The sequence below is a fragment of the Aquila chrysaetos genome, chromosome 5 (assembly GCF_900496995.4).
Source record: "Aquila chrysaetos chrysaetos chromosome 5, bAquChr1.4, whole genome shotgun sequence".
Taxonomy (NCBI): Eukaryota; Metazoa; Chordata; class Aves; order Accipitriformes; family Accipitridae; genus Aquila; species Aquila chrysaetos.
In genome coordinates this window covers 64,611,069-64,638,909 of record NC_044008.1, presented here as the reverse complement: position 1 = coordinate 64,638,909, position 27,841 = coordinate 64,611,069, and the positions used below count along the sequence as shown (strand labels likewise).

At 56.7% G+C, this 27,841-nt stretch overlaps 1 protein-coding gene across 1 annotated transcript in view; it reads right to left on the bottom strand.

Moving 5' to 3' along the window:
- NTN1 (netrin 1) overlaps positions 1-24,447 on the bottom strand; it is a 107,582-nt gene extending 83,135 nt beyond the window's left edge. Inside the window, 1 exon segment of the mRNA XM_030016038.1 lies at positions 23,080-24,447. Within this exon segment, the coding sequence (XP_029871898.1) occupies positions 23,080-24,103 (1,024 nt within the window). The 5' untranslated portion in view covers positions 24,104-24,447.
- Between the last annotated feature and the right edge of the window lie 3,394 nt (positions 24,448-27,841).

Genomic DNA, 27,841 nt, shown 5'->3' with positions numbered 1-27,841 from the left:
TGTTGGCAGCTTCTTGACCACACCGTGCTGGGGTCCTTGAGTGAGTGTCCTTGCTATGACTGCTGATAATGTAGGGGGTGCTTTCAGCTTTCTGTGGAAACTCCACATATCCTGTGCTTTGCACAGGTATTCAGCATACAGAATTATTCCTGTTTCCATTTCTAAACCAAGATATTTGATTCTTCTCTAGCTATTTTAGAGTGAATAATTGAGCTCTAGTGTTGTATCTGGTGGCAGCACCAAGATACTGCTCTTCTGGCAGAAACTTCTGAACTAGCTACCAAAACATAGAATTGGAGCAAGTGCCGCGCTGGCCTAACCCTGCTAAGCCTTGTCCTTTCTATCTACTGGGGCCTTTTGCATAGATTCACAGACTGTTAAAAACCAAAGTGGGCTCTAGGACTAAATCAAAAGGCAGAGTCCCCCACCTCAATTTCTACATCAACCCCACAAGGTCTAATGGAGCCACCGCAAAAGTACCAGTCAAAAAACATCACCTGCCTCGGTTTAAAGACTTTGGATGAAGAAGAAGCAGCCTCAACACTAGAGGCACTCTCTACATATTTGCAAAGACTTTCCTGATCACCACTTCATATGGGAAAGGGCAGGATTTGCCACACTTCTTTGAAGAGGTACATCAAAAGGCATTGCCAAAGAAGACAATTTGGGGGCATTACAGTCACAATGCACCATTGCATCATTCATCAATTATTTGTCAAAGCCCAGCTGAAACACAGCTTTCAGTATGAGACCGTGATGAAGTGACAATGTCACCCACATCTATGAAAAAGGTCTGCACCACATTTATCTCAGTGAGAACTGGGAGCCTCCGGTAATTTTGCTTAATCTTTTATACGAGGTTCTGAATTTACAAGAGATTCAGTCTGGGTATCTGGCCAGAAAGGGAAACGCTGGCATCGTCTGGGTCCTTATGTTCTGCAGTGCTGTGACAATCTCTACAGCATCTCCTTGGACTGGTAATTTCAGTGCCCAACAGGGTGTTGAACTTGGAGTTGTCTAGGAGGTTTCAGTTCTCTGTCTAGCATTACTCCCTCCTGCAGGGTTGGGAATTGCTGTGAATTTTATTTTGTTTTGAAAGAGGGCTGGTTTTGACTGCCGTTTGCTTCAGCCTCCAGCTGCTTTGCTCATGGCTTATGGCGCATGACTTCTACAGAATTGTGGCACCAAACCCAGGACCTGCTGAGGCCTGGTCACGCTTGGTCATTGCAATCCCCAACCTGCCCAAATCCAGCCTTGAAAGGAGAGATCCAGACCAGAGCAGGGTGAGGGGCAGGATGGCCTCTTGCAGTGTACTCCCTGTTCCTGCTCTCCCAGTGTTTCTCCTCTAATAGAGTGCCTGCACTTGAGGTTCTGTACTTCATCTTGTTCATAAAACTGATGCTAGGCAGAATATTTGGCTCAGCTCAAGCGTGACCCACGGCTATAAATCTGCACTGCTCCCCCTACTTACGCCCCCACGGAGCTGCTGTCACTGCCCATTTTGAGTTGAAAAACCAAACATGACATTTCCCAGGTGCAGATGTGTTTGTCTCCCTTCCCTTCCAGACTTCCTTGGCTTCTCTCTCTTTTTGAAGAGAAAGAGATTTAGCAGGCTTTCCTCATGGATGGAAATGTTGAAGCGACAGCTGGGATGGGCCAGAGGGACTGCTCTGAAACCCGGGGCAGATGGCTCTCTCTGGCACTCCAGCCACCCCATCAACTGGCCAGGCCAAAGAGCAGGACTGGAGATCTTGCCTTGCCCCAGGATGGCTCCAGAGAAAATGAGTTTTCCCTATCCCAGCACTGAAGCAGTAGGGAGGATGGGGAAGGTTTCCTGGTGCTCACTGGCTCCAAGAAGACCTTCATGGAGCAGAGAAACAGGTTGTGAGTGGACGTTAGTGGGGAGAAGATCAGACAAGGTGGAAAGCTGATATTGTGGCAAGACGCTAAACTGAGCGCCAGTGCTTCTACCTTTCCTGCATGCACCCTATACAACCACTAATCCAGTCTCTGCTGCACATCCCTTAAGGGAGATAACTCATTCTTAAGGGAGATAACATGCTGGGCCCATAGCCTAAATGGAGTGTAGGGGACCTTATAGCCTTCTGACCTTTATGAAAGGGTAGACAAAATGCAGCACAACTGAGGACCAAGTTTTTGGACTCCAAATGGTCCCAACCACTCACAAGCCCCTATCCAACACCAGTTAATTCATATAAAGAACTTGAAAATGTCCCAGATGTGTGATCCGTAGAAGCAAAAGCCATAGAACTGCTATTACTATTAATGTGCTACTGAAACTAATTACAGGGATGCCATCTTTGGTTCAGAAACCCCTAAAATACAGAGAATACACCAGCCAGCTATTGCCACATGGTTGCCCCATACTCGAACACCTCCCAGAGAGTCTGGTGCTGCTCAGGTTGGAAACAGGATCCTGCATCAACAGGTCCTTTCTTCTCACCAGTATGGCCAGTCTAAGAGCCAGTTACAGAGCCTGAGGCTGGGATTCATCCCCACTTATTGGTGGCATTTTAAATGATGCCCAGTTTAGCCACCTGACTGCTCTGGCCTTCATTAGTAGCCATGAAGGGAGGGAGGATTTCCAAGAAGGAAATTCAGAGTGCAAGGGGAAGTATCTCCCACTTCCAACCAACATGTCCATCATTCTGCAACAGCATCACCATAAGCACAGGTCAAGGATGGCAGCAGTCAAGTGAGTGTTACCTGGAGGTAGTAAGCCCTGACAATACACCACTACGAGCTTTCTAGAAGAGCATAAGCCAAGTGCTTCCAACTACAAGCTGAGGACTGCAGGTTCCTGGGTGAAGACAGCAGTATTAAGCAGCCACGTCCTGGAGTAGTGTCCATACAATTGCTCTGGCTGGCCATGTGCCCTCCTGATCAACTCATGGGGATGGAAATGTTCCCAAACTCTGCTCCTGTGTGACTTTTATAGCTTATTGTCTACTCGAGCACCAGATTTTCTTCTGCCTCAGTGCTATGTGGAGGTGGGCCTTATTTCTGCAGCTGGTGCCAGAAGACTCCTCTTCAGATTGCACAGTGATAAGAGGTGACTGGGGCTCTTTATGATATTGCTTAATGAGCTGATGACATTTTTATGAATGAAGAAAGTCCCAAGATGATTAGATTTGTTGATTCTTCAGAGATGCCAAGACTCTCCCCTGACTAACAAACCCTGTATGCATTCCTCTCAGTAGATGAAATCTTTGAAGGATATTTTCTCTTCCTGCCCTCCACCAAAATTGTCCTCTCCTGACCAGCCTGAAGTCAGATGCAGGAATACTCTTGCTTTCCCTTTGGTGGGAAACTTTGGCTTCTCTCACATAGGATGGGACGCTCCCAGGCTGAGATGGGAGAGCGAGTCTGGATATTGATTGATCTTTTATTAAGGTCAGGAGAGGGATGCAGGATGAGGTGTGCACAAAGGCACTACTGTGTATGGCTTTGCAAGAGCCAATCCTGCCTCCTTAATGGATAAGACAGCTTTGAAAGAGCGAGTTAAGTGTGCCAGGGTATATGAAGACTTTGTGAGGGGCTTTTCTAAAATCCCACACAAGAGGCTGTTAAGGAAACCTGGTAACCAGAGGATAAGAGGCAAATTCCCATCTTAAAACCAGCCTCGGGTAGCAGAGACAAAGAGTTTGAACCCTGCAAGGCTTGGCATGTGGGGAGGTGAACAGTGCCTGGGGCACAGCCATAATTAAAAATAATAACATTGAGCACTTTCAAAGCACTCAGTAAACATGATTAACTAATTAGTCAACTCTTTACTAATTAACCAGTCACAGGACTGGTGTTGCTCAATATGTTTAATGATCCGGAGAGCGGTTGAATAGCTGGGGGCAACGTCTGCAGAGGACGCGGTAGCTGCATAGGGGATTGACGGGGAGCTCACAGCGGGAACTGGGCTTGGACAGGAGGAGACGCTCACCCTGGGCATGGGCAGGGGCTGGACCCTCTGATCATGCTGAAGACCAAGCTGTCCTCTTCTACTCTTCCCCTGGCAATCCTCTCGCCACCTTTTGCCCTCCTCTCCGGATAAGGGACTTGCTGTGCATCTCCCATAGACACCTGTGGTTAACATTTATAGCTGCTTAGGCAGAGCAAGAGGCAGATGGAAATTTTCAGATACACCTGAAATCAGTCCAGTCTGAGATCAGGCTGAGCTAAATATAAACCCCCCAAAATGCCGTGTACCTCAAACTTCACATTAATGCTCCCCGGCACAGTGAGGATGAGTCTCCTCTCTCTTGCCTTCCAGTAAATCAAGAATTGGAGTAACAACAGCACAGCATTGGGGAAAGGAAGAGACAATTAGGACCAGGGAGCTCCTCTGGTTGTCACTGCATTTCTAATTGTCAGTTTGCCCACCTGTGCCTCAGTTTCCCCGGGGCAGGTACCGTATGTGCAGTGCAATGTCACACTAGATATCATGCTCAGATACCCTAGCATGAATTTGTTTTTTAATCAGGGCTGCACCTGGAAGCTTCCTCACAAGTTGAGTGACAAACCTCTCCCCAAAAGACACATGGGGCTAGTTTTAACCCTAGTGCTCACGATTGCCCCACACCTTTCTGCCTCTGCGTGAGCCCCTGCCTTCTGCCTGTACGCGCTAATCCCAGCAGGTTGTTCTCAAAGATGTTTCTGGTGGCACCAGGCTGTCTTTATTGCCTGTGACAGGTATCACACCTGAGGGAAAGCTGCTCCTGCCACACAGCTCCAGCACATCCCAGAGCCCTGCAGGGCACCTTCACGCCCCTGCCATGATCCTGCCAGTGAATGCCACATTTTGGGCCTGAGTTTAAGTATTTCCCAGCTGTAATTTGGGCATTTGCTGTCCAGGAGTCTCAGAATCCAAGTCACTGTGTAATTAAACGTTGCATTTCACAGCATCACAGATGCATCTAGAACAGATCTGTATGGCTGTGTCCATAGCTGTTATTAAAACATCACACAGACCCTTCTTCCCCAGCACCAGGAGGAGTTTATTTCCTGCAGGAGGGCTCTACTAGGAGTGAGGGAGCACCGTGCAGTCCCAGAGAGTGCTGAGCAGGGCTGAGCCATCAGTCTCCCAGTGCTCTTTTTCCTGGAGTAGCTGGGAAGTGCTGAGTTTTCCATGGGTCCTGCAAACCTGCAGCACCCACACACTTCACCCAGCGCTGATGGGATCACACAACCAGACAGCATTTCAGCCACTGCTACAGCCTTTTACAGGACTCCTGCAAGAAAAACCAAGCTATGGAGAAGGTCTGACCTCAGGGCTGTTCACTTGGAGCTCCATTGGCTGGATGGGCTTTTTCCATCAGACACCCCCAGCGAGTTGGGGAAGGGCACCCAGTGCTTTGCAGGGAAGACAGACGACTGCCTGCTCCAGCAGGACCTGGCAGCTCTGCATGACGTGATGGTACTTGGTGCTCTGCTCATGGTGATGGAGCATCCCACCTTGCTGGAGTCATCACAGAAGTGCCCAAAAAAAAGCATCCTCTCCATTTTCTCCTCACTGGCCCCTGGACCTTGAGAATGAAGGCCCACCACTGGGCAAGCGGGTCCCAGCTGAATTACCAGCTTGCCGTTGTGGTAGCAAAAGTTTCCAACTGCAAAGACTTGATTCTGCAGTTACCAAGAGAGGAAGAAAAAAAATTCTCCCATGCAGAACAGTGTTTCGAGGTCAATAGAGAAAACCCTGTGGCCTGAATACCCAATCTGGGGAGACTCAGGAGCCTGGCAGGGAGGCTCGGGGTCTGGGTGTCTGCGCTGTCACACTTGTAGCCAGGTTACCATGGCTCATCCGCAGTGCATCCACACCCCGGGGGTCTGCTTCTTCCCCGCATTCAATGGGCTCCGCTCTTCCAGCATTGAGAAGGACAGTTGATTTGCAGAAGAAAAGCAAGTCCTTAGTGGTCCTGTCATGTCATCGCCCCGGGGCTTCACAAAGGAGTGTGGGTGCAGCCCAGAAAGGGGCTGCCTGTGCTGTCCCGCAGCCCCCAGCCTGGCCCGGGGACTGGCTGCCTATGGGCATGGTGCCCGGTCCCCTCCCTGGAAGGGGTGCTGCACCCAGGGGCGGCTGGGCACCCACCTCGCCCTGCTGAGCCAAGCTCGGACACAGCTCAGTCCCCTGGGTGGCCTCTCTGCACATCCCACAAAGGGTACCTGAAGCATGGCGGCAAGTGGTGAGGACACAGAAATGGTCATTTTGCCTTAAATTCATGGGTTCGGTTAGCATCACCGTGCGCACGGGAGCGTTTCGGTACCTGGTACCTGGGCAAAGGGAGCGCTGGGACCTTGGTGCCTTGAGAGACATGGGTCAAAAGCCACTGAAGCAGCCACGAGGCACATGGGGATCCTGTTTTGGGGGGGTTTCTTCCCAAACACTTGAGCTGAGACCCAGAGCAGGGTATCCAGTGAGGATGCTTGGGCCATGGGTGCTGCTCAGTGTCCACAGGACACCCCAGCTGTCCATCCCGCGGACAGAGACTCTTGGTCAGCTCTCTTTTGGGGCTCCCCTCGACCAAGCCCTGCCGGCATTTGCAATTGCGGGGCTGCTGCTGGGGGAGGGGAGTTGGGTGCTTCAGCCATGTCTGCCCACTCCCCTCCCCTCCTCCCGGGGGATGAGAACTGAAATAAAAGGTCCATTTCTTTAGAAAGCCAGGCCTGACTATGGGAAGGGTCCCTGTATCCATGCAGCTTGCCCGGCCTCCCGCTCCCCTGTTTAGTAATCTCACTTCTGGGCCTGAATTCATTCAGACGTTGTGAAGGATTAGCTGACCTTTCTTTCAGCGGTTGGTAAGCTGGGGATGTTAAAGCTTCCCAAAAATTAAACTCTCAGGAGGCTGTCTCAGAGGCTGGGAGCCTGGAGAGATGCTCAGCGGCTGCGGCTGCTTCCCGAGTGTCTAGCCTGGGGCAGGGACAGACCTCGGACTGTCCCTTCGTTGCCCCCAAAAGCACTCAGATCTATGCACAGCCTTAGCACCAGGCTGCATGGTCCTGGTGTGGGGCAAAACCAGCTGGTTTTCTCTCCTACGAGATGGTTTGGGCATTTTTTCTGTTTGCTGTATGTGGGTTTCAGCGTCTACTTTTCCCGGCTTCTCTCTGCTGCTGTGAGAGGAAGGAGTAAGGGAAAACGTGAGCCTGTGAACCTGGGAGCTGAGGCTTGGGGAGGGGGGTGGAAGCTGGCTAAGAACAGACGATGTTGTCACAGCTAATGGGTGGCACAAGCTAGTAGGGACAAGCTGCTCTCACCTTTGTGAGGGAGTGTTCACTCTGAAACCTAACAATGACTTGTGGCTCGGGTAGCATTTTGCTGCCTTAAGTCTCAAGCTGGGACAGAGCATGAGGATTTATTTTAAGTTCCCAAGGGCAGATGTGATGGACTGACATACAAAGGACTTCCCACAGAGGTGGAACTGGGCATACGATGAGGCTGTGCTCCCCTGACCGAGCAAATCTGATTCTCTGAGCTGCTCTTTGCTGGATTCATGGGAGGTGCAGCTCTTTTTTCACATTTTTGCTACTAATTTTCCCCTGACAGTGAATCTCAGAGCTGGGGGACTGTACCGGGGCACGAGCAGAAAGGGCACCACTGTCTTTGTCTCCCTGCAGCCTGAGACACAGAGCTGGCCCCAGGCATTGGCAAGGGAGGTAAAATTGCTGCTTGTCCTATTCAAGGACCCTGAGAAAGCAGCTGGAGCCGCAGGGGAGCTGGTGGCTGCGTGGCCCATGCCCCACCACCCTGCAAAATGCCGTGGGCTGCCTTTCGGGGAGCCCTCCTGCTGCAAGGCGGGGTTGCAAGGACAACCCCGCGCCCCGGCAGTCAGGGCAGCCAAACTCCTGGAGGCAGCACCTTCCCTGTTTGGTTTCAGACTCTCCCGTTCAGGGTTATGTTGTTGCATCTGGCAGAACAGGAGCGAATTCATCAGTGCGAGCAAAGCCCACATGCAGCCAAGCCCGACCTTCTGCCCAAACGCAGGCGGGGAGAACAAATTGCACAGAGGGAGAGCAGGGCTTCATCCAAAGCCCACGGAAACCAGTGGTGAAACTAAAAATTATTCCTCCTCCTCCCACTCGCTTTCTCTCTCTATCTCATTGGAACTGAAGCTGTTTGCATGCAGAAAGCAGCAAACAAATCCAAATACTGCAGCAGCAGCATCCGAGCCACGCAGAAGCCTGACTCAAGCAAACCCATTGCTGTTCTCCTTTCCATCTAGTTAAACTCAGTTTTTTTTACAGAAGCTGCGGCGGGGGGCAAGGGGATGCCTTTGTTATCCATTTAAATTGCTTGTTTAAATGGGCAGCCAACTTCTAACGGGACTAATTTTATAGGCACCATAACCCGATGCGAGAAGTTTCTTTTACGACTCTCCACTCCCCCTGTCTCAAGCAGGAGCAAGGGCTGCGGCCGAAGCCCCTGGGGAGTTTGCACAGATCTGCCAGTTCTCTGGCAGGAAAAGGCATTGGTAATTCAGAAAAATAAAACTGTCTTATGAGATATAAATTAGATTATTCCTCTAGGGAGATGAGCTGCTCTGCTCACCCACAGGGCTGCCGCCGTCGGATAGCATCTGTTTCAATTACAGGTTCTTCCAGGCTGCTCGGCAGAAATGACCTCCCAAATATTTCAACAGCAGCTGGAGCTCGCACAAACACTCCATGTTCTTTCTACGGCTGAACAGCAAGTGCTTGGTCTGTGCTAAATTGCTAGCTGGTGGCCCCATCTCCTCCAAGGACTCTGGGGGGGTCCAGAGTCCCCTCGCTGAAGGTAACAGGGTCCAGATTGTCACCTTGCAGCAGGCGCTGGAGGCTGAGCTTGTCTTCCTTCATGGGTTTGTACAGTGCAAAGTGCACCCTTGGCACTAGATCAGCAATATTAATTGCCCATGAGAGGAAGCATATAATCAGCCTTCAATGCTGTATAATTACACAGAAATTACCAGAAGAAATTAATTCCAAAAGGTGAACATATGGGCTGCAATGCTGAAGCCGAAGCTGGATTTCGCCTCTGGTTACTGCCACTCATAACTGAGGGCAGAATCTAGGCCAAAAGTGTGTTTTCTAGTTCGTGATTTATTGTACCAAAAAGGAGCTGGTAATGAAAACCGTGCTCCACTTAATACACAGTCGACTTCCAACAAAAATGCCAGCAGGAACTCTTTCTTCTCCTGCTTGCGTTACAGCTGCCCGTCAGCAGAGGATCTATGAGCTTGGCTCTCCTGCCGTGGCCACGGGGGAGGCACCACCACGCCACGAAACCCCGACACTCACTGGCACCAGGCTCAGCAGACGGGCACCCCGCCGTGCCCCTGCCAGCCCCCCGCCAGCCCTGGACCCTCCTCTGCCTCTCCCCCATCTCCCCCATCCTCTCACACCTTCCCCCACCTAAGCAGGCCTGAGCCTGACTTGCAGATTATTTCAGCAAACAAACAAAAATCAGGGTCTATGACTATGTATTTCGTCACACCGGTCTCCAAAATACCCCCCACGGGCTGACTCTGTCGTGCCAAACCTGCCCCAATTTGCTCCAGCATTAACTCGTTCAACCCAAACCATGTGGGTGCTGAGCACCCTCCACAGCACCTGAAGCCGATGGAGCCATACGGGGTAAGAGCTTTGCTCCTTCCTAGCCCAATCTGCTGCTGCCTAGCCTTAAAAATGCCTTTTTTTCGGCACGCATGAAGCAGCAGGACACCTCCCCTCTCCTTGCTGAGAGCAGCAGGTGGAGAAAGCTCTGAGGAAGCCCAACAGCAGCGAAGGGACCCTACAGCCCTTCCAACCCCCCCTTGCAAACACGGGGCAACCTGTGGGAAACCGTTGGGAGATGGCTGAGTGCCACGGCTGAGCCCCTTTGCTGCAAACGGGAATTCATTTGCATGCCAAAGTTGTAGTTGGGCGCTTTACAACACGGTGCAAGCATGTAAATGTATCTGAATCTTCAATATCGCTTGACCACCGCCCAGCAGCGGCTCCCCTTGGAGAAAATCCCTCCAGGGGTGTTGGTGGAAGAGCATCCCAAATAAAAGATGCCCAAATGAAACCTCGGGTCCAAAGGGCACCAAAATGATGGAGAGCTCAAATGCACCAAATTCAGGCACACGGCGTATCTGCGGCAGAGTTTTCCCAGCCAAAACCGTGCGTGCCAGCGACAACAGGAAACTCGCGGGCTGTGTGACAAGTGTTGTGGCCTCTCCTTAGCTCTCTTACTGCCTCAATGGGTCCCGGGTGACTCTGCAATCAAGGTCCCATTCAAGCCAGGAAGAGTCGAATCCCAGGGATATGTGTTAGGCCAGCACTTTCCACTCCTCTTTCAGTACATGGACACCTATAAATTTTCCAGGGACAGTGGTACAGTACATGCCTCTGCTGCAGCCACTTCCACAGACTCCTTAAAAGTAGTCCAGGATCCTGAGAAATTCATTATATTAAGCAATTAACAGTGATGCGTGCGAGTCCATGGACCTTTTTGCTGCCAAGGACCAGAGTACAAACTACATCACCCCTAGTCAAGGCAAGCGAGCCAAATTATTGGCAATAAATACGTTTATTCCAAATGTCAACCCACTTTACATTCCCTTATTTAACACAGCTGCTCTAAAGGGGTGCTGGAATAAAGGGAAAATAAAGTCTGTGAGCCTTCATGCCTCCCTGGTTCTGTCAGCAGCGCCGGCTGAATTCTTGTTGCTATTATTAGTGTTGCGATTGTTGTTGTTATTATTATTGTTATGATTATATGCATTTAATTCTCTTTTGGGTAATGAATAATTTATGACTTCGTCTCGATCCCCTTTCAATGGATTCACTATCCAGGGAGACTTGCTGAATAATTTGGATCATTCGTTTTCAAGTGCATGGGCTGCCGACAAATTGTTCGCTTTTCATTACTGGGGACGTTCATTGGTCACCCAAATCAGGGGATTTCTTTGGTCGCCCCAAGCACGTGATGTGCCGTCTGGAGTTTTGTCGGGATTTTTTTTTTTTTTTTTTTTGATTGGGTGAAACTTTGTGAAGTGGAAACTAACAAATAGCTCATTTGGGGGGCTGGATATCTGGAGAAATCAGTTTGCCAAATTTTTGTGAACATTTGGTGGTTTCGCAGAGGCTTGTGAAAAGTAAATGCTACAGAGCATATTAAACATTATTTAATGTTTTAAAGGCATCGCTATTTTTGCTGTTTGATTTGATCAAAACAATTATGCAGCTGATTTTTAAGCTTTTGCTCACTCAGTGCTAACTAGAGAAATATTGCGGTATTAGACCTGCTGCTTTGCCTAAAATCCTGGGGGCAAGTGAATTTTCAAGAGGCTTGTGTTTGGGGATCTTTTTGCCTTAAAATCATATGAATGCCTGTGTTAACCTGGCTGTGTCCACCAGGTCTGGTTGCAGGACCCTGCAATGCCCTGATCCTGCACGCGTGGTCCGTCCCACGCAAGCAGCATCGTCCCAGCCCCGGGCAGGCTCCGAGCTCAACAGAGACATGTCCCCGGGCACGCACAGGGTGCAGCGAGGACGAGCACTGCTTCTCGCTCTGCTACTGGACCGCAGGATGGAGACGGTCAACACATCACCGCAAGTACCTGCAGTTTGTCTGGGAGGTTCCCACTTGGGCAAATCTCAGCAGATTTGCTGCCAGCTCCATGAAAATCATTAGGACGTGCCACGCTTAGCTGCAGAATGAATGGATAACAAAGCTGTGTTGGTCCACAGAACCCCTTGATCCTCCCTCTGCTAAGCTAGACGATGCACTGTGCCCAAAAATGCCACAGGCTAAATCCAGGTTCACCTAGGAATTAACAGGGCTGTGCATCACCGCTCCGGGTCAGACCTTCCCAGCACGGCGCGGTGTGATTGCGACCGCGTAGGCGCAGACCATCCAAGTCCCTGCACCACGACGGCCGCAGAGGACAACCTCACCATCCCCAGGGCGCCGAGCCGGAGGAGCTCATCCCCTCCCTGCCCCGCGCTGCCTGCTGCCTGCGCTGCCTGCTTAGCCCCGATTTACGAGCAGCGTGTGAAGGACAGACACTGGGCCACTGGGCTGAACAATGCAGGAATATTAGCCGAGTTACAAAAACAAACAAACCAAACCCCGCCGGGAGCCCGTTTCATTTATCTTCTTTTGTCCAGTTTTGCTTCAGCGTGAAAGTCGCCCTTTCAAGTCCAGCAGTTGTGTTCCAGCCCCGGCGGGTAGCTGATCCAAAGCGTTACACTGAGAGCTTCCCAATGGCATGTTTGCACAGTTCAATTCATTTCTAAATATTCAGTGGAGTTTCCCTCCCTCCTACCCTCCCAGGACTTTTTGCCCAAGAGCCGAGGGTGTAAAGTACAGGGCCGGGGATACTGGTGCACAGAGCCTTTGTGTGCAAACACAAGCTGCTGTTTGTATTTGCCTTCACACTGTCAGAGCTCAATTGTGTGCGATGCAATACTGGCTACCAGTCTGCTTTCAATATCCGCTCGGCCATCCCTGCTGCCAGAGAGACGCTCCCCCTCCCCGGCCGCTTTGAAGCAAAGTGATTTAATTTCATGAGACTTTCGGTAATCACGTTACAATCTTCAACATTAACCAGAACTGACTCCCTATTGCAAAAGGGCGGGCGGACGATCGAGTAAACAGCCTGTCTCAGGACAGCCTGCAATGCTGGAGGAAGGCAAAATGCACGACGGCTGCCTGCCTGGTTCTGCGCTGCTTATCAGATGAGGCTGGAAAACAACAGCCTCTTGCCAGCACCAGGAGGGAGCAGCCGGCTTCGGCCATCCCGAGGATGCTCTATGGGCTGCTCTGCTCATCTCGTGCACCACGACGGCTGATTTTAAAACCAGACCTTTTTGCCCCATCCGTAGTTCTACCCATCATTTACCTTCCTCCTTCCCTGTTCCATTTACAGCGTCCTGATACTTCTAGCACATCCCCCAGGACAGAATTTGCTTCTGGGACAGGGTCCTTCTGGTTATGCAATAATACATGTTGCAGTGGCCAGTGGTCCAGGAAGAGCTGTGGCCTCCCTGGATGGGGAGAGGGGTCTAGGGAAGGTCTAGTATGAAGAAGAGGCTGAGAACAGGGAGATTCACATCTCACCTGCCCACGCGGTCTTCCTCACCCCTTCCCACCTCCCTGCACATGTGGCTCAGCCCTTCTCTAGACCCTGAAGGAAAGTACTTCTGGGGCTGTGAGAGCAAACCAAGGTGCTGCACTGGGCTGCCGTGCACTGGGCACTCCCCACTGGGTGTAAAAAAACCCCTTTTTCCGATCAGATGCGCTGTCCTTGCTCTCTCCATCCACTATGGTCTGACTGCCTAAGACTGGATCCTGAATACCCAGACGGCTGACATTAAGGGACATTAATTCGCCCCATGGCGCTGCCATGAAAATAGTCACACTCGGTCAAAATGAAGCACAGATCACAGTGATCCACGCGGTGCTGCAGAGTGCAGCCTGGTAGGGATTTGGGTGATGGATGGCTCTGAAATACCATGGAGAAGGTGACATGGACTCCTCATCCATCTTTTCACCCAAATCTGTGAACTTGAAGTAGAGAGGCATGTATAAAGACGGTGATCGGGGACAGAACAGCTGGGCTTCGCCTCGCACAAGCTGGGACCTCACAGACCCAGCACAGATATAGCAGGCAGCCCGAAGATTGGGCACTCGGCGCGGGGACTGCAGAGCCAGCAGCTCTCCTCCTGCATTTCTTCTCTAATTCCTACCTGGGACAGTGTGGGGAAAGAAATCCCCCCACTCCCTAGCACCCTGAGAAATTGGGGAGCACTCTTCCCGCTCCATCATACACCATTGTCAAACCTGTGTCTACTTCTCCGCCATCAGAAAGTGTTTCCCATCCCAGCAGCTCCCCGCAAAAGGTCAAAAAGAATAAATTTGCTGTAAAACAAACCCACAGAGCCCAGCTGCTCACAGCCTGCGTCAGTGCCCCAGCTGCTCCTGCCCCTCACATCATTTTTGCCCTTTTCTAGGTGAATTTGGGGGTGCTAGGTGTAGGCTCCTGGTTTTCTACCCTCCTCTCCCTCAACAGGGGAGATGCAGCAGCTTTGACCCTCAAGCCAGGAGTCCCAAGGCTGCTCGCCCCCACCCGCGCCAGCATTCCCACTCGCCTGCCCACACTATCTCTTTCTCGCTGCTCATTTTTGGCAGAAGATGGCAGAGATCTCCTGGGCTCATCCTTTACCGTTACCAGCTCTACCATCCCCAGGGGCACATCACAGGAGTGGGGCTGGGGGCTGCTGCTCCCCATGCAGCACCCCGGGGCACCCTGTCACTGCGCTGGGCTCAGCGCAAGAGGGGATCCCTCTCCAGGTGATCCCATAATCTGGGTGACAACAGCTGGTGGGGAAAGCCAGAGGTCCCTTCCAGTCCATAACCTCCCGTGAAATAATTTAGAAAGGCGCTGCGCTTCCAGGAGAGAGTGAAATAGAGGTTTTTTCCTTCCCCAGCCTCCAACCCTCTATCAAGGAGGGAGGTGCAGATACGATTTTCAACCCTCCCATCATTCACAAGGCACTTTGAAAAGGTTTGAAAGGAAAACTCCTGCCTGCACCCTCCCTGCTCTCACAGCTGTGTGTGGGACATGGAACTGGGCTTTTTCCTTATCTATTGTTTTCTTTGCTTGCTGCACTCCCCAGCATTGCAGCAGTCACTTTGCACAGGAGATGCATGTTGTGAGCAGCAGCAATTTTGTGCCTGGTAGGTGCTGTCAATGCAGCAGTCCCTCCAGTGCCAGCTGAGACCTCGGGGCACCCAGCACCATCCTGGCTGAGCCCCAGGACGAAGCAGTCTCTCTGGCCATACCACTCCAGCAGTTTTTAAACTCTGGTCTCCCCTAAAGCCAGTGTTGTTCAAAATAAATCCATAAAACAAGCTCCCAGCTGAGCTGCGTGCCTCCTCCATCCCCGACCCACTGCCAACATGGGTGCCTGTGCTCTCCCGGGTCAGCACCTCTTTCTTTAGTATCTACCAAAAAAACCCCAAGATTTTTTCCTCCCCACCAGTTAATCCCCTGCCTTCTGCTGAGCCTAACGCAAACTAGCAGCCTGCGTGTAGCTGAGCCCCTTCGTGCCACTGATCTCTGCTGCAAACACGGGCTGCTCCCCGCCTGGGACAGAGCGAGAGCAGCCGAGCCCTCCGCTCCGCTCCCCGCAACAGCCTCCACGGCTGCACCGGCTCAGAGCAGGAAAAGCCTCCCTGGCTCCTTATCAGTCCCTAGGGCATCCTAATCCCCCTATAAATGAAAGCTATTATACAGATATCTTTTTAAAAGCCTGCCCGTCACTTCAGCCAGGCAGCCCCATCCCAGCCGTCAGGGGATTTTTTGGAGCATGGTTAGCGGAGGTGAGATACTGCCACCAGACAGAGCCGGGTTTGCACCAGTTGAGGATCTGGCCTGTTTTTTTACGAGCTGTGCCTTGGTTCCCGCTTAGGCACAGAGCCCTCTCCCCCATAACACCAGGCTAGAGCCAGGCTGAGCCCCGCGGCCGTGCCAGGCTCCCCGGCTCTGCCACGCTGCCTTGCGGGAAACAGCGGGGATCTGGCAGGGATGCTCGGGGAGGGGAGCTCGGGTCATGCAAAGGAAATGTCCCCCGCTGATTGCAGCGGCAAAGGCCAAACGGCAGCCACCGCTCCGGAGACACCCTGGGGATGAAGCAGATGTGACTGCTGGGCTCTGCCACTGCCGAACCCTTTCCCCGGGGTCGAAGCTGTCTGTGCGAGCTGATCCTGGCAGCAAAACCTCTACCTCCCCTGCTGCTGCCTGAAAAATCGGGGGGACCTGTTTGGTGCAACCGTGAACATACCACAAATAAATGATCCGGGTGAGGTCGAGTCTGGGAGCTGTGAATCCCCCCACATGTTGAGGGGTCAGCCCTGCTGTGGCGAGGACCTGTGTGTCAGTGCTTTCTAGGAAAGGTTGGATGTGGTGTTTGGTGGGTCCTGGGGCTGTTTTGGGATTATTTCTGCTGTTTGACAGCAACACGGGGCAAAATGATGTGCAACCTCTGCAATGCTATGAAGGTAACCAGCTGGTTCCAGTCATTCTGATCCAAGATCTCCTTCACCCTGCACGTCCCCCAAGGCAAAACTGGCTGGGGAAGAAACAGATCACAGCACCCCAAAATCCTCCAAAATGTCCCCAGGAAAATTCTGCTTGCACAGCCCAACCCCAGCATGCAACAGCCCGTAAAAAGTGCAAGACCCTCCAAAAATACTCTACCAAAAAGCAGGGTATCCCAAAAGGGAGGTAGAAGAGACCTAGGGCCAAAGAAAGCAACAACCCTCCATGGTCAGAAAGTCTGTTCCCCATCCCCAAGGATGATGGGGACGTACATTAAGAATATAAAGATGGGCTCACACATCCCAGCTGACCCACCTCACCAGCCAGGTATGAAAACCAGAGCCCCTGGAGTGTTTGTACAAGCAGGATCCTTGCAAGCAGCGGAGATTCAAGAAATCTCACGGGCTTCTCGCTCCATCCTGGGAGAGGCAGCACGTCCCCCCGGGCGGTCACGGGGAGTTTGCCGAAGTGAGGACAGCGTAGGCTGAATAAGGATGACATGCTTTGGCCCAGAAAGAGGAGGGCAGAGATTAGCCGTGGACAAGCTGAAGGGAAGGCAAGTGTCCAACCCAGAGTGCCAAGCCTGGTTTTGTTTTAGCCTTAACTGCGCTTTTTTGTTTGTTTGTTTGTTGGTGTAAAAACCTTTCTGTTGGAAATCAGTTTAACTTTAAGCTTCCTGAGAATAAAAGCCTGTGAGAAAGCTCTGCCCATGCAAGGCCCACTTGGGAAGCTACAATGGGAGTCTCAGCAGCTTATGGGCCCATATTTCTATGGCTACAGCACCCATCTGCTCAGCAATACAGTGTTACCCACAGTTTGTGCAATTCCCCATGCAGAACAACCCGCTGGTAGCTGAACCAGGGCTGGGCTGCAAAGGACCTGCAGCTCCATGGATGGCACAGGGTGCCACGAGAGGTCCAGCCTGCACAGGGTCTGTTCCAGTTGCTGGCTGGTGCCATGTCGCTGGTGAAGCCGCCCCAGTGCAGTGTTTCCCTAGACACAAGGGTGCTGTGATACTGCTTCACGCCTTTCTTACGCCAAGTCCAAAGCATTTTGTACAGCCCCACTTTACTCTCTATAAATGGGGAAACTGAGGCACAGGGGGACAAGACAAGCCTGGATATCAGAAATGATGACTATTAATCCTAATATCTTCAGAAGGTAATGGGTAGTAATCGGCACACAGCAGCTCCAAAATCCACCTGTCAGCCTTGCCTGGCTGGCTTAAGCTGGGGACGTAGTTGTGTTGTGCTGCCCAGCCCCAGGCAGCAGCATCTGTCTCAGATGGGCGGAAGGTGCTACACCCTGAGGATCCTGCATGGGCACCCTGGGGATCCCGCATGGGCACCCTGAAAATCCTGCTCAGGACCTCTTTGGTTGGACAGAGATATCGCTGCTTTACAAGGTGAGAAGGGATGCTTGCAACCTTCCCCATCCCTCTGGAAGAGGTAAGCAGGGTGAACGCCAGGGACACTCAGAAACCCCCCCTTCTCCTCACAGAGGGATTTACAAAGCCACTTAAGTCCTCTGTCTGACTCCCATCCCACCATGGTGCCAGGAACCGAAGGGGAAGAGGGTGCAATCAATGCATGTGCCCCTGCCCGACCAGGTCTCTGCCAGCTCTGCTGGCCCTACCTCCCACTCCACTTCCCACTCTGCCACAGACAGACCCCTCTCTTCCTCTGTCCCCCTCTGAGACGGACCATTTCCAAAGCCCTGAATCACCACAAGAGAGGAGAAGACAACAGAAAGGACATCTCCTACCAGCCCAGTCCTTCCTGGCTTGATGGGTGGTCTCAGCCACCATGAACCACTGTCACCCATCACTGGCCCCAGGACTTGCCCTGTCTCCCTGCTCTGCTGTGCGGTCCCGGGGTGCCTTGACCCTGCAGACAGGCATTGGGGGCTGCTCGACCAGCCAAGCAACGGCTGCAGGCATGCTCCGGTGGGCCCAAAGCCATCAGCAACCACCAGCTTGACTCCTTGTCCCATTCGGAGGCCAAGGGGAATGAGAAGGAAGCATCTCGTAGGGCTACCCAACACCCTGCTGTGCCAACCCTGAGGAAAACGGTTACAGACGGGATGAGAACCGTGGAGGGTTTTTTTAAGTGGAGATGATAAATGCAGGCTAAAGAAAAGGGATCACCTAAATTTAATAAGGGACACCAGGAACTCCCTGTGAGGAAATCCTACAGTCCTTACATCCCTCTGCAGGACCAGAGCAAGAAGAGCTCGCTGTTGTGGAGGAATGTGATTTCCCTGGTTGTGATGAGGATGGACGGGAGCCCACCAGCTGTTTTAGTAAGCACTGCCCTGCAAAGACCTCTCTGGGCCGCCACTGAGATGCTAAAGCCCCAGGTTTGTCTGGAAGGAAGTTTTTCATTGGGAGTGTTTGGCAGGCTGTTCTCTCTGGTAGTTCCTGGTCCCCTCTGTGTCTGAGATGAAGTTTCCTTTTAGCTGGAGGAGAGATTTGCTCGCAAATTGCTCTGACATGAGACACATCCCAGCCTGGGAACCCTACTGCAGCGCACACGGCGGAGCAGAGCCTGTCTAACACCAGGCTTCGCGTGCGGCTTGTGCCAAATCCTGTATCTGAAAACACAATGTTTCCTTTCTCCCACTGCAATCGCCCTTGTTATTGTTAAACACTCTCTAGGCATCACATAGGGCCAAAAGCCGAGAGGCGCCCAGCACCTGCGAACACTATTGACGTCAGACGCACGTGCAGGTGCCGGGTGCATCTCCCGGCCCCGCGGGGGAGAGGGCTGCAAAGCACCAGAGCCGGCACTGGGAACGGAGTCTGGAGGTTGTTCTCAAAGTGCCTGTCAGCGGGCTGCAGCCTGGGTTTGTCTAGTAGCGCTTTCTCCGGCCAAGGCAAATGCAAAGGTATTTTATGCAAACTAAAGGGAGTATTCAAAAGCAGTGCTTGTGCGTGTTCATTGCCAGCACTCAAAATAACGCCGTGGTTCGTGAGAAATTGTGGAATGGTGTCGACTGCATTTTATTGATGTCACTAAATCGGGTCGAAGCCCCTGCCTGCATTTTCATGTGTCCACACAAGCTCACCAGCAGTTGAGCTCTGACAACATTTAGCTCAGGCCTTTTCCAGCTGCAGTCTCCTCTCACAGGGGAGCTGGAAGCTTCATCAGGACAAACTGGGTTGGAGACATGGGGCTTGGGCTGGCCCAACGCTGAGCAAATGGAGCCAGCCCAATGGTGCTGGAGAGAGGGAGGATGGAGAACAGACCTCCAAGTTTGTCTCCAAGCTGTGTCTTCCCTGGAGCATGTTAGCTCCCAGGCGCCTGGCCAAAGCCGGACTATAAGGCCAAGCTCTACGTGGATGAGTTATTTGCCAGGTAAAGTTGATGGGAACCTGAATCTGTGAAAAGCTCTGCTGGCCAGGATCCTTCTGCAGGAGCAGGTCCCTGGAGAACATCTCCTTGGGCCAGGCCCTGTCCTCTCTGTGTGCGGTGCCTGGGCTCTTGCAGGCAACAAGAAGTGATAAAGAAAAATTAGATCTGGCTGGCGAAAAACGTTCCCGTGGGAAATTTTGACTTTTTGTCAGAAACTCCAGCGCGTTTCTTTTTCAGCCCCAAATAAGCATGAATAGGAACAAAGATTCGGTTTTGGCAGGGGGAATGGGCTTACCAAAGAAAACACCCAAATTTTTAAGCAAAGCAGACACATTCTATCATTTTTCTCCCTGGTTGAAAAAACCAATTTTCCAGAAAAAAGAGCAAATTCAGTGAAAAAAATGTAATCAGTTCTTACACCACTGCCTGGGGCAAATTCAGTTAATTTGGCTAATTCACCTACCCCCTCACCACTGCTGCTCAGGAGGGTCTGGCCTCCTCTGGCTTCCCTCTCAAGTGGCTGAAGATCCCTCCAGCATGCAGCCGGCAACATCACCACCAACTCACCGCTCATCCCCTGCCTCTGCCCGGCGAAGGCTGGGTCCGTAGCCCTCGGGTGACCGCAAAGCCTGACTTTCTCTCAGGATTTAGGAGAGAAACCAGGGTGGGCTGATGGTCAGGAGCAAGTGGGTGGGAGCTGAATAGGGTTATTGTGATCTTTATCTAGGGGGATTATTCCAGGCAGTGTGGGCTTGGCAGGGCAATGCAGTTGTTTGGCCATGGTTGGTTTTGCAGACTGATAGGTATGGCCCCAGGGAATGTGCAGCAGAAACGGACTGGGGAAAATTATTTTACGGTAGCTTCATCCTTGCAAAACATTCACTTCCCAGCAAAGTTGGCGGAAAAGGAAAAAACTGACTGATTTTCGTTTGCAGAAGTCTGCCGCGGCTAGGACTGTGCATGGTCTGAAATGCAAAGCCTGGCACAAAAGTCACACATTTTACTGGAAACTGGGAACTTGTATCCTTTTTATTGGAAGCAAATTGGAAGGGAGAAGGATGGTAAGTGCACGGGGCCAGCATAGTAACTGAGCATTTTCAGGAGCACTTCAGGACCCTGCAGACTAGACCAAGGGTCTAACAGCACCCCGAGATCGCATCACATTTTATGGCATCGCGGACAGCAGTAACTCTCTTTCTGCAGGCGGGGAACTGGTCCCTATCTGTGGGATGGGACGGAGGCCTGGGGGGAGCTGAGCCCCTCCTGCCGCCCTGGACCTGCTGCTGAGGGAGAGGCAGCGCTGGGGCGGCGGTGGGAAATAATCAAGACGTGGAGTCCCATCCCCGAGCGCTGCCGGCACAGAAGCAAAGCAAACCCGGAGATAAAGCCCGGCTCGGTGCTCTTGGCACATCCGAGCGGCACCCGCCGCCTTCCCCTCCGGGAAACGGCATCTCCCCGCCGCTTCGCCCCGCGCTGCCACAGCCCCGGGGCCGCCCCCGCTCCGCCCCGACCTGAGCCGCAGCCCGGCGGGGAGCGGAGGCTCCGGACCGGGGCAGAGGCACCGCCGCCCGCTGCCGGGCCCCCCGCACCTTCCCCCGGCGCCACCACCGCGTGTGTCCCGGTGTCACCGGGCTGCAGGACCGGGCCCCTCTCTCCCCGCCAGATAACCCAGGCTTGGCCGTGCCTCGGTGTTGAAGGCGGCGGGGAAGAAGTTGCGCTCGCTGCAAGGGAGACATCTGATTGTGATTTGGGAAGAAGAAAAAAAAAAAAAAGGAGGAGAAGGGAAAAAAAAAAAAAAAGCCCAACCCCGGCCGCTCGGCGAGGTTTTTTTTCCTATCGTCGGAGCTGCAAATATTTTGGAAGACGGGGCCGTGTTTTCCGTGTAAACAAGGCGGCGGCGGCGGGCGGGCGGCGGGTGCCGGGGACGCGCTCCGGGGGCCGGGGGTCCCGGCGCGGAGAGCCGAGCCCAGCCCGGGGCGCACCCCAGACCCCGGGGCTGGGTGACCCCCAGCCACCGGCACACGGCTGATCCCGGGGGCTGGCACCGGGCCCCTAAACGGCGGCGAGGAGGGGAGCGGCAACGCACGGGGATCCCGCCGGAGTGCAGGGGGTGGGAGATCGGGGCAGCCGTCGGCGGGATATGCGGGGACTCAAGGGGAAGAGCACCCTAAACCCTTCACCCTTGCTTCCCCCCGGCCAGAGGCGAGGGACGCCCCGTCTCCCCTCGGGGACAGCCCGGAGGCTGGGGCTCGCTTACAGCCAGGACGGCGCGGGTTTCTCACCCGAGACGGAGCGAACTGGCTGCTCCCCGGTTCTCATTCGGCCTTGGGGCTCGTTCCGAGTTCCTGCCGCCCCGCCATCGTCCCCCGGGGCCACCCGCACCCCCTGAGGACGCAGCGACGGGAGCCGCAGGCTCTGCCGAGCTGCGCCCGGCCGCCTTCTCTCTCCGGGGAGGACCGGAGCCCGTCCCCGTCCCGTCCCGGCGCGGAGCCTCTCGGGCGAGCTGGAGGCTTTGCGGCGGGGCTCGGAGCCGGTGCCCCGGGAAGGGAGCAGGGCTGCCGGCGAGCTCCGGGACGCCCGGACAGGACCCCGCTCCCTGGACTGCGGGACCCCCGGCCGGGAGCAGCCCGGGACGGGAGACCCTTCCCAGCCAGACAGGGCTCCTCAGCGCTTCTCCGAAGGCGAACGGTGTTTTCCCGGTCTCCTGAGTGTCCCTTCTCCCCTCTCCTGAGCTCCTTAGTGTCCCCTGCCCCTCCCTTCCCAGTCTGCCGCTGTCCCCTGCCTTGCTCTCCCGGGTACCTCCAGTGTCCCCCGCCCCACGCCTCCGGGTGTCTCTGTATCCCCTGCCCCAAATTCCTGTGCCTCGCCGTCCCCCGCCCGGTGATCCCCAGTTCCCCGTGCCCCCCGCTCTGCACCTCGGCGTCCCTCGATGTTGTCACCAGAGTGCTCCCGGGTGCCTCAGTGTCCTCCGCCTTGCGCTGCCGGGCGCCTCGGTGTCCCATCCCCTGCGCTTCCGATTGCCTTCCCCTGCTCCGCGCTTCTGGGTGCCTCGGTGTCCCCTCCTTTGCCGTACGCTCCCGGGTGCCTCAGTGTCCCCGCCGTGCCCTGCTCTCCATCTCCCTGCGTGTCCCTGTCCCGCTCCCCGTGTCCCTGGACGTCCCCGCGCTGCTCGCCGTGTCCCTGGATGTCCCCCTGACTTTCGGTCCCCGTTCCCTTGCAAGGTCCTGGATGTCCCCCTGCCTCTCCCTCGCCGTGTCCCTGGATGTGCCCCTGCCTCTCCCTCCTCGTCCCTGCAGGTTCCTTGCCGTGTCCTGGATGTCCCCCTTACTTTCCCTCCCCGTTCCCTGACGGATCCTGGATGTCCCCCTGCCTTCCTCTCCCCGTCCCTGCACGTCCCTTGCCGGGTCCTGGTTGTCCCCCTGCCTTTCCCGCCCCGTTCCCTGACGGATCCTGGATGTCCCCCTACCTTTCCCTCCCCGTCCCTGAAGGTCCCTTGCCGGGTCCTGGATGTCCCCCTGCCTCTCGCTCCCCGTCCCCTGCCGGCTCCTCCGCTCTCCCCTCCCTCTCCCTGCCCTTCCGGGGACCTCAGCGCCCTTTCCCCGTCCTTCCCCCCGCGTCTGCCGGAGTGTCCGTGCCCGCGGCGTGGGACTCACCCACGCACTCGTTGGCCTCCCGGGCCGTCGCTCTCTGCCAGGGCCGGTCGTAGTGGAAGGGCTTGCAGCGGTCGCACTCGGGGCCGGCCGTGTTGTGCTTGCAGTCGCACACCAAGCTGTCGTCGCGGTCCCGGACGCAGCGCGACGCGTGGCCGTTGCACTTGCATCGCCCGCCGACCTGCAAGTCGGAGACGGCGTAGAAGTAGGAATCGCGGGCCAGCTCGGAGTCATCCTCGCTCTCGTCGCCGAAGGTGTGGAGGCGGCTGAAGGTCACCCTGATGTCGGTGGCCGTCACCCAGTCCTGCAGGACGGGCGAGTTGTCGAAGTCGTGGGCGGTGGGGCGGCCGTCCAGGGTGCTGAAGGCGATGAGGCCGCCGGAGAGGGGCCGCACGTCGGTGTGCGAGTCGGTGCAGACCGCCTCCTGCTCGTTCTGCTTGGTGATGGCGGCGCGGCTGGGCTTGTTGTACATCTTGCGGCACTGCGTGGAGTAGAACTGGAAGGGCACCCAGGTCTTGCCGTAGTCCATGGACTTGTGGATGGCCATGGACTCGGGGCGCGGCGAGCAGAACTGCAGGCTGACGTAGGTCACCTCGAATTTCTTGCCCAGGGAGAGGGTGAGGGTGACGTTGTGGGGGTACTGGACGTAGCTGTCGGACTGCCAGCAGGTCAGGTTGTGCGGGTTGTTGAGGTCGGTGAGGAAGGAGGGCGGGTGGGCGCGCTTGGGGTCGGAGGCGTTGCAGAGGTGGCAGGAGCGGACCTGCTCCTCGCCCTTCTCCGTCACCACGCAGTACCGCGACGGCGGCTTCCCGCAGGTGCTCGACACCTTCACCTCCTTCCCGAAGGCCGAGTTGACGAAGTCGGGGATGCAGCGGCGGGGCAGCCCGTGCTCGTCGTAGCAGGGGTCGGGCTGAGCCGTCTGCACGGCGAACATGCTCACGCCGTGGTAGCCGCCGCGCAGGGGCTGCGCCAGCCACGCCGCCGCCAGCAGCAGGGCCAGCGGCGCCTCCGCGCCCCTCCGCGGCATCCTGCGCAACCTCCGCGCGGCGCGGGGCGACGAGGGAGGGGAGCCGCCGCTCTGGCGCGCAGCTCCGCGGGGCGACTTGGCCGACGGACGCGGTGCAGCGGCTCAGGGAGCCCGGAGCATCGCCCGCCCCGCGGCCAGCCCCGCCGAGAAAGGGGAGACCGCGGCGGCGGCGGCACCACAAAAGTGCGGCTGGCGGCGGGGCTGGGTCCCGCCTGCCTCCCGCCCCGGCTCTCGCACGGAGAATGACTGGCGGTCCCAGCCCCCGCCGCGTTTGAGGTCATGCTAAAGGAGTGACATCGCGCTCAAGGAACAGAACAACGACATCCACTGGCGGCTCAGCCAGAGACACGCACAGGCCTCGGGGAGGGGGGGGGGGGGGGGGGGAGAGGGACGGAGCCCGGCCCGACACCGCGGCGATGGGCGCCGGCGCCGCCGCGGGGCTCCCAAGCCTCCCCGAGGAGCCGGGGATGGGTCCTCCTTCTGTGTCCCCCCCCGTCCCTCTGTGCCCCCGACGGGGCTGGGGAGGCCGGGGCTGCCCGCGTCCCAGCAGCTGGGGATGCTCCGTGGGCATGGGGCGGGGAGAGGCGGGGAGCGGCCGGGCGGAGCCCCCCCCGCCTACCTGTGGGGACGCCTAGAGGGACAGGATCGGGCCCTCTCCCAGCTGGTGGCTGCTGGCCTCCCCTTCCCTACCAGGCCAGACAGGGCCTGACCCCCGCAGCTGGACTGGGAGGGGGGGGCCGGGGCCAAGCCACCGTCCAGTGCAGCAGCCCGGGGCCCAGAGCCCGCCTGCGCACTGGCCCGCTCCGAGGGGGCTCCCGGCGGGTCTCGGCCCGGAGTCTTCGCCCCCGGGAAAGAAAACCCGATGCCGGGGAATTTTAAACTGGGGGAAATCTCGAGTCCTTGGGCAGGACACGGGAACTAAGGGGCCTGGCGCCCCCCGGCACGTTGTTTTAGGGGGCTGATGTTGGTGAAGGGGCGGTTTCCCCTGCACGGCCACGGGGACAGGGGCTGCGCGGCGTCTTTCGCCTCTCCCCCTCGCTGTGCAGCTTGTCGGCTCTCCCCTTAGAGCGAGGAAGGGGTTAAAGGGCGGCACTTGTCTCCCACCGGCCCGTGCCCCCGCCCCGGCGGACCCCCGGTGCCGGGCGGGCCGCCCCCGACGGCTGCCTCCCTCCGGAACCGCTCCGGCTGGGCTCTTTCCCCGGTGATCCCGGCCAGGGGCAGCCCGCTGCCCCGACGTGCTGGCCCCGGGGGACGGTACCGAGATCCCGGAGAGAGTGTCCCGAGGTTTCCCTCCCGCGGCTCCCGGCCGCCCTGCCCGCCCCCCCTTCCCTCCCTCCTTGATTAAAAGGGCACTTTTATTTTTCCAACGGAGGTGCCCTCTCTCGGAGCGTTGCCCACGCCGTGTCACTCAAGCGGCCGGTCCCTGGCACGGCGGCACGGTCCCCTCCCCGGCCAGCCCCGACGGGGCAGCCCGAGGGGACTGGGGCTACCCGGGCAGCGACGAGCCCCAGGCCGGCCTCCGCCCGCTCCCCTCCGCCCGCCCCTCTCCCCGCTTTGAATTCCTTGCCACCGAGCTGAATAAAAGTGGTTGTTGTAAATTGAATTAGTGCCTGATTAATCTGCTCCCGGGCCTGCTAGCCCAGCGGGGCGTCTTTGGCAATGCAACCGCCTTCCCTGCAGGGCAGCGGGGCTCCGCAGCCTCCCTGCCCCCATCGCTCCCCCCGGACCCCCCCCCTCCGCCTCCCCAGCCCCGCCGCTACCGGGATTTGTTAACTCTTCCCCGGGAAACAGCCCCTCCGTCCTGCACCCGAGGCCCTTGCTGCTCCTTCGGCGGAGGAAGAGGTGTGTGTGTGTACGGGGATGCGGTCGGCCCGGGACTGGAGGGGGGTCCCAGTCCTGCTGGTCCCACCCGAGCCGCCCAGGGACGCAGCCCGGCACACCCGGGACACACACACGCACAGTCCCGGTGTATCCCAGCCCCGGAGAGATTTCCCCCCCCCCCCCCCCCGCCCCGCCCCGCTCTTGGATTGCAGCCCGATTTGCAGGATGGCGGGGTGGGGGGTGGTCCCGGTGATACCGTCCAGCTGTGGAGGAGCTCTAAGGAGCGAGGGGGGAATTCAGACCAAACTGTCCCGGGCCGTGGGGGACAGGCCGGGGGAACTGCTGCGGGAGCCCCCCGGGAACACAGACACCCCATACGGGCTCTTCCTGGCTCGGCCCCGGCTATGTCCTCCCGAGCCTGCGCTCGGAGGGTACCGGAGGTACCACCGTGGCCGGTGCAGCTGGCGGGCCCCCGGGGACCCGAGGTCCGCTTTGCCCAGCCAGGCGCCCCAAATCCGGACCCGTGAAACCCCCCCGGGGGCCTGCTACCACCATCCCCGCTCGTCACGTCTGAGCGCCCGCTCTGCCCGCCCGGCGCTTCTCCTCCGGCCACGCGTGTCCGAGACCGGCCCTTCCCCGCGGGGGTTCCGTCCACCCGTGTCCGGGACGTCCAGCGCCGCCGTGTGCGGGGCTCCTGTGCCCGGGGGGGGAGGGACAGGCGGGGGCCGGCTCGGAGAGCAGCAGGTGCCGCTGCGAGGACCGGCGTTTCCCCCGGGGGAAGCTGCGGGTTTGGCTCCGGCTGCCCCCGACCCCGCGCGACCCTCTCGCCGGCCCCGGGCGCAGGGGCAAGGCTGAAATTTCGGCGTTTCGTTAAAATCCGGGAGGGTATTTAAAGCCACCCCGCCCCGGCTTCTCCAGCCCACACTGGTCTTTACCTTCTCGCAGCAAATATGGGGGGGGTGTCTAAGAAAACCTGACCCACGCTAAAGTCCCCCGCAAACCTGAGGTGCTGCTTAATCCCATTAGCAGGGTGTTAATTTAACAACCATCCGGCGCGGTCGAGCACGAGGGGACGGTGCTGCCCGGCGGCCGGGACGCAGGCTGCGGCTCTCGCCTCCCTCCTGCCCTTCGCGCTGGGTTTATTCGGTGTTTCACAACCCCCGAATGTAATGGCTCTTGCGGTCATTAACGTGATTTACTGAGGCTTTCCTCTAATTACCTCGTCCTCGAGCTATTAAATGCATGTAAGCAGCTCCGCGGGGACCGAGGCGCAGCTCCCCGAGGCCCGGTCCCGAGTCTGCCCGCCCCCTCCGGGCCAGGGGGGCTGGGGCCGTCCCGGGGGGACGGAGTAGGGGGGATGCTCGGGGCACCAGGCCGTGCCCCCCACCCCGGCTCGCCCCCCACTTGGGATTTGATTTTCCTATCATTAAGCACCAGCTAGCCCCGGCCCTGCCCTGGCCGGGGGGGATGGACCCTCGCCGGCTCCAGTCCCGGTGCGACCCCGCTGCGCTCTCGCTCCCACCGAGGCCGGAGCATCGCCGGTACCTGCACTGGGAGCGGACTATCATCGCCGGGACCTGCACCGGGACCGGAGCATCGCCGGTACCAGCGCCGGGACCGGAGTATGGCCGGTACCTACCCCGGGACCGGAGCATCGCCGTATCTCCGGTACCTGCACCGGGACCGGGGCAGTCCGAAAGCCCCGGCACACGGGCTGAGCGGCCGCGGGGCACGGCCGATCCGGTCCAGGGCAAAGCGGAGGGCTCCTTTCCCCCCGAGTTCGGCTGGGAGAAGCCCCGATGAAGCAGGAGGGAGATGGGGGTTACTTCAGCCCCACCGGGGGCAGCCGGGAAAGGCGGCCCCGGAGCTCAGAGCCTGTTTTAAAAGTCAAATCGCTTCGGATGCCGGAGCTCGTCC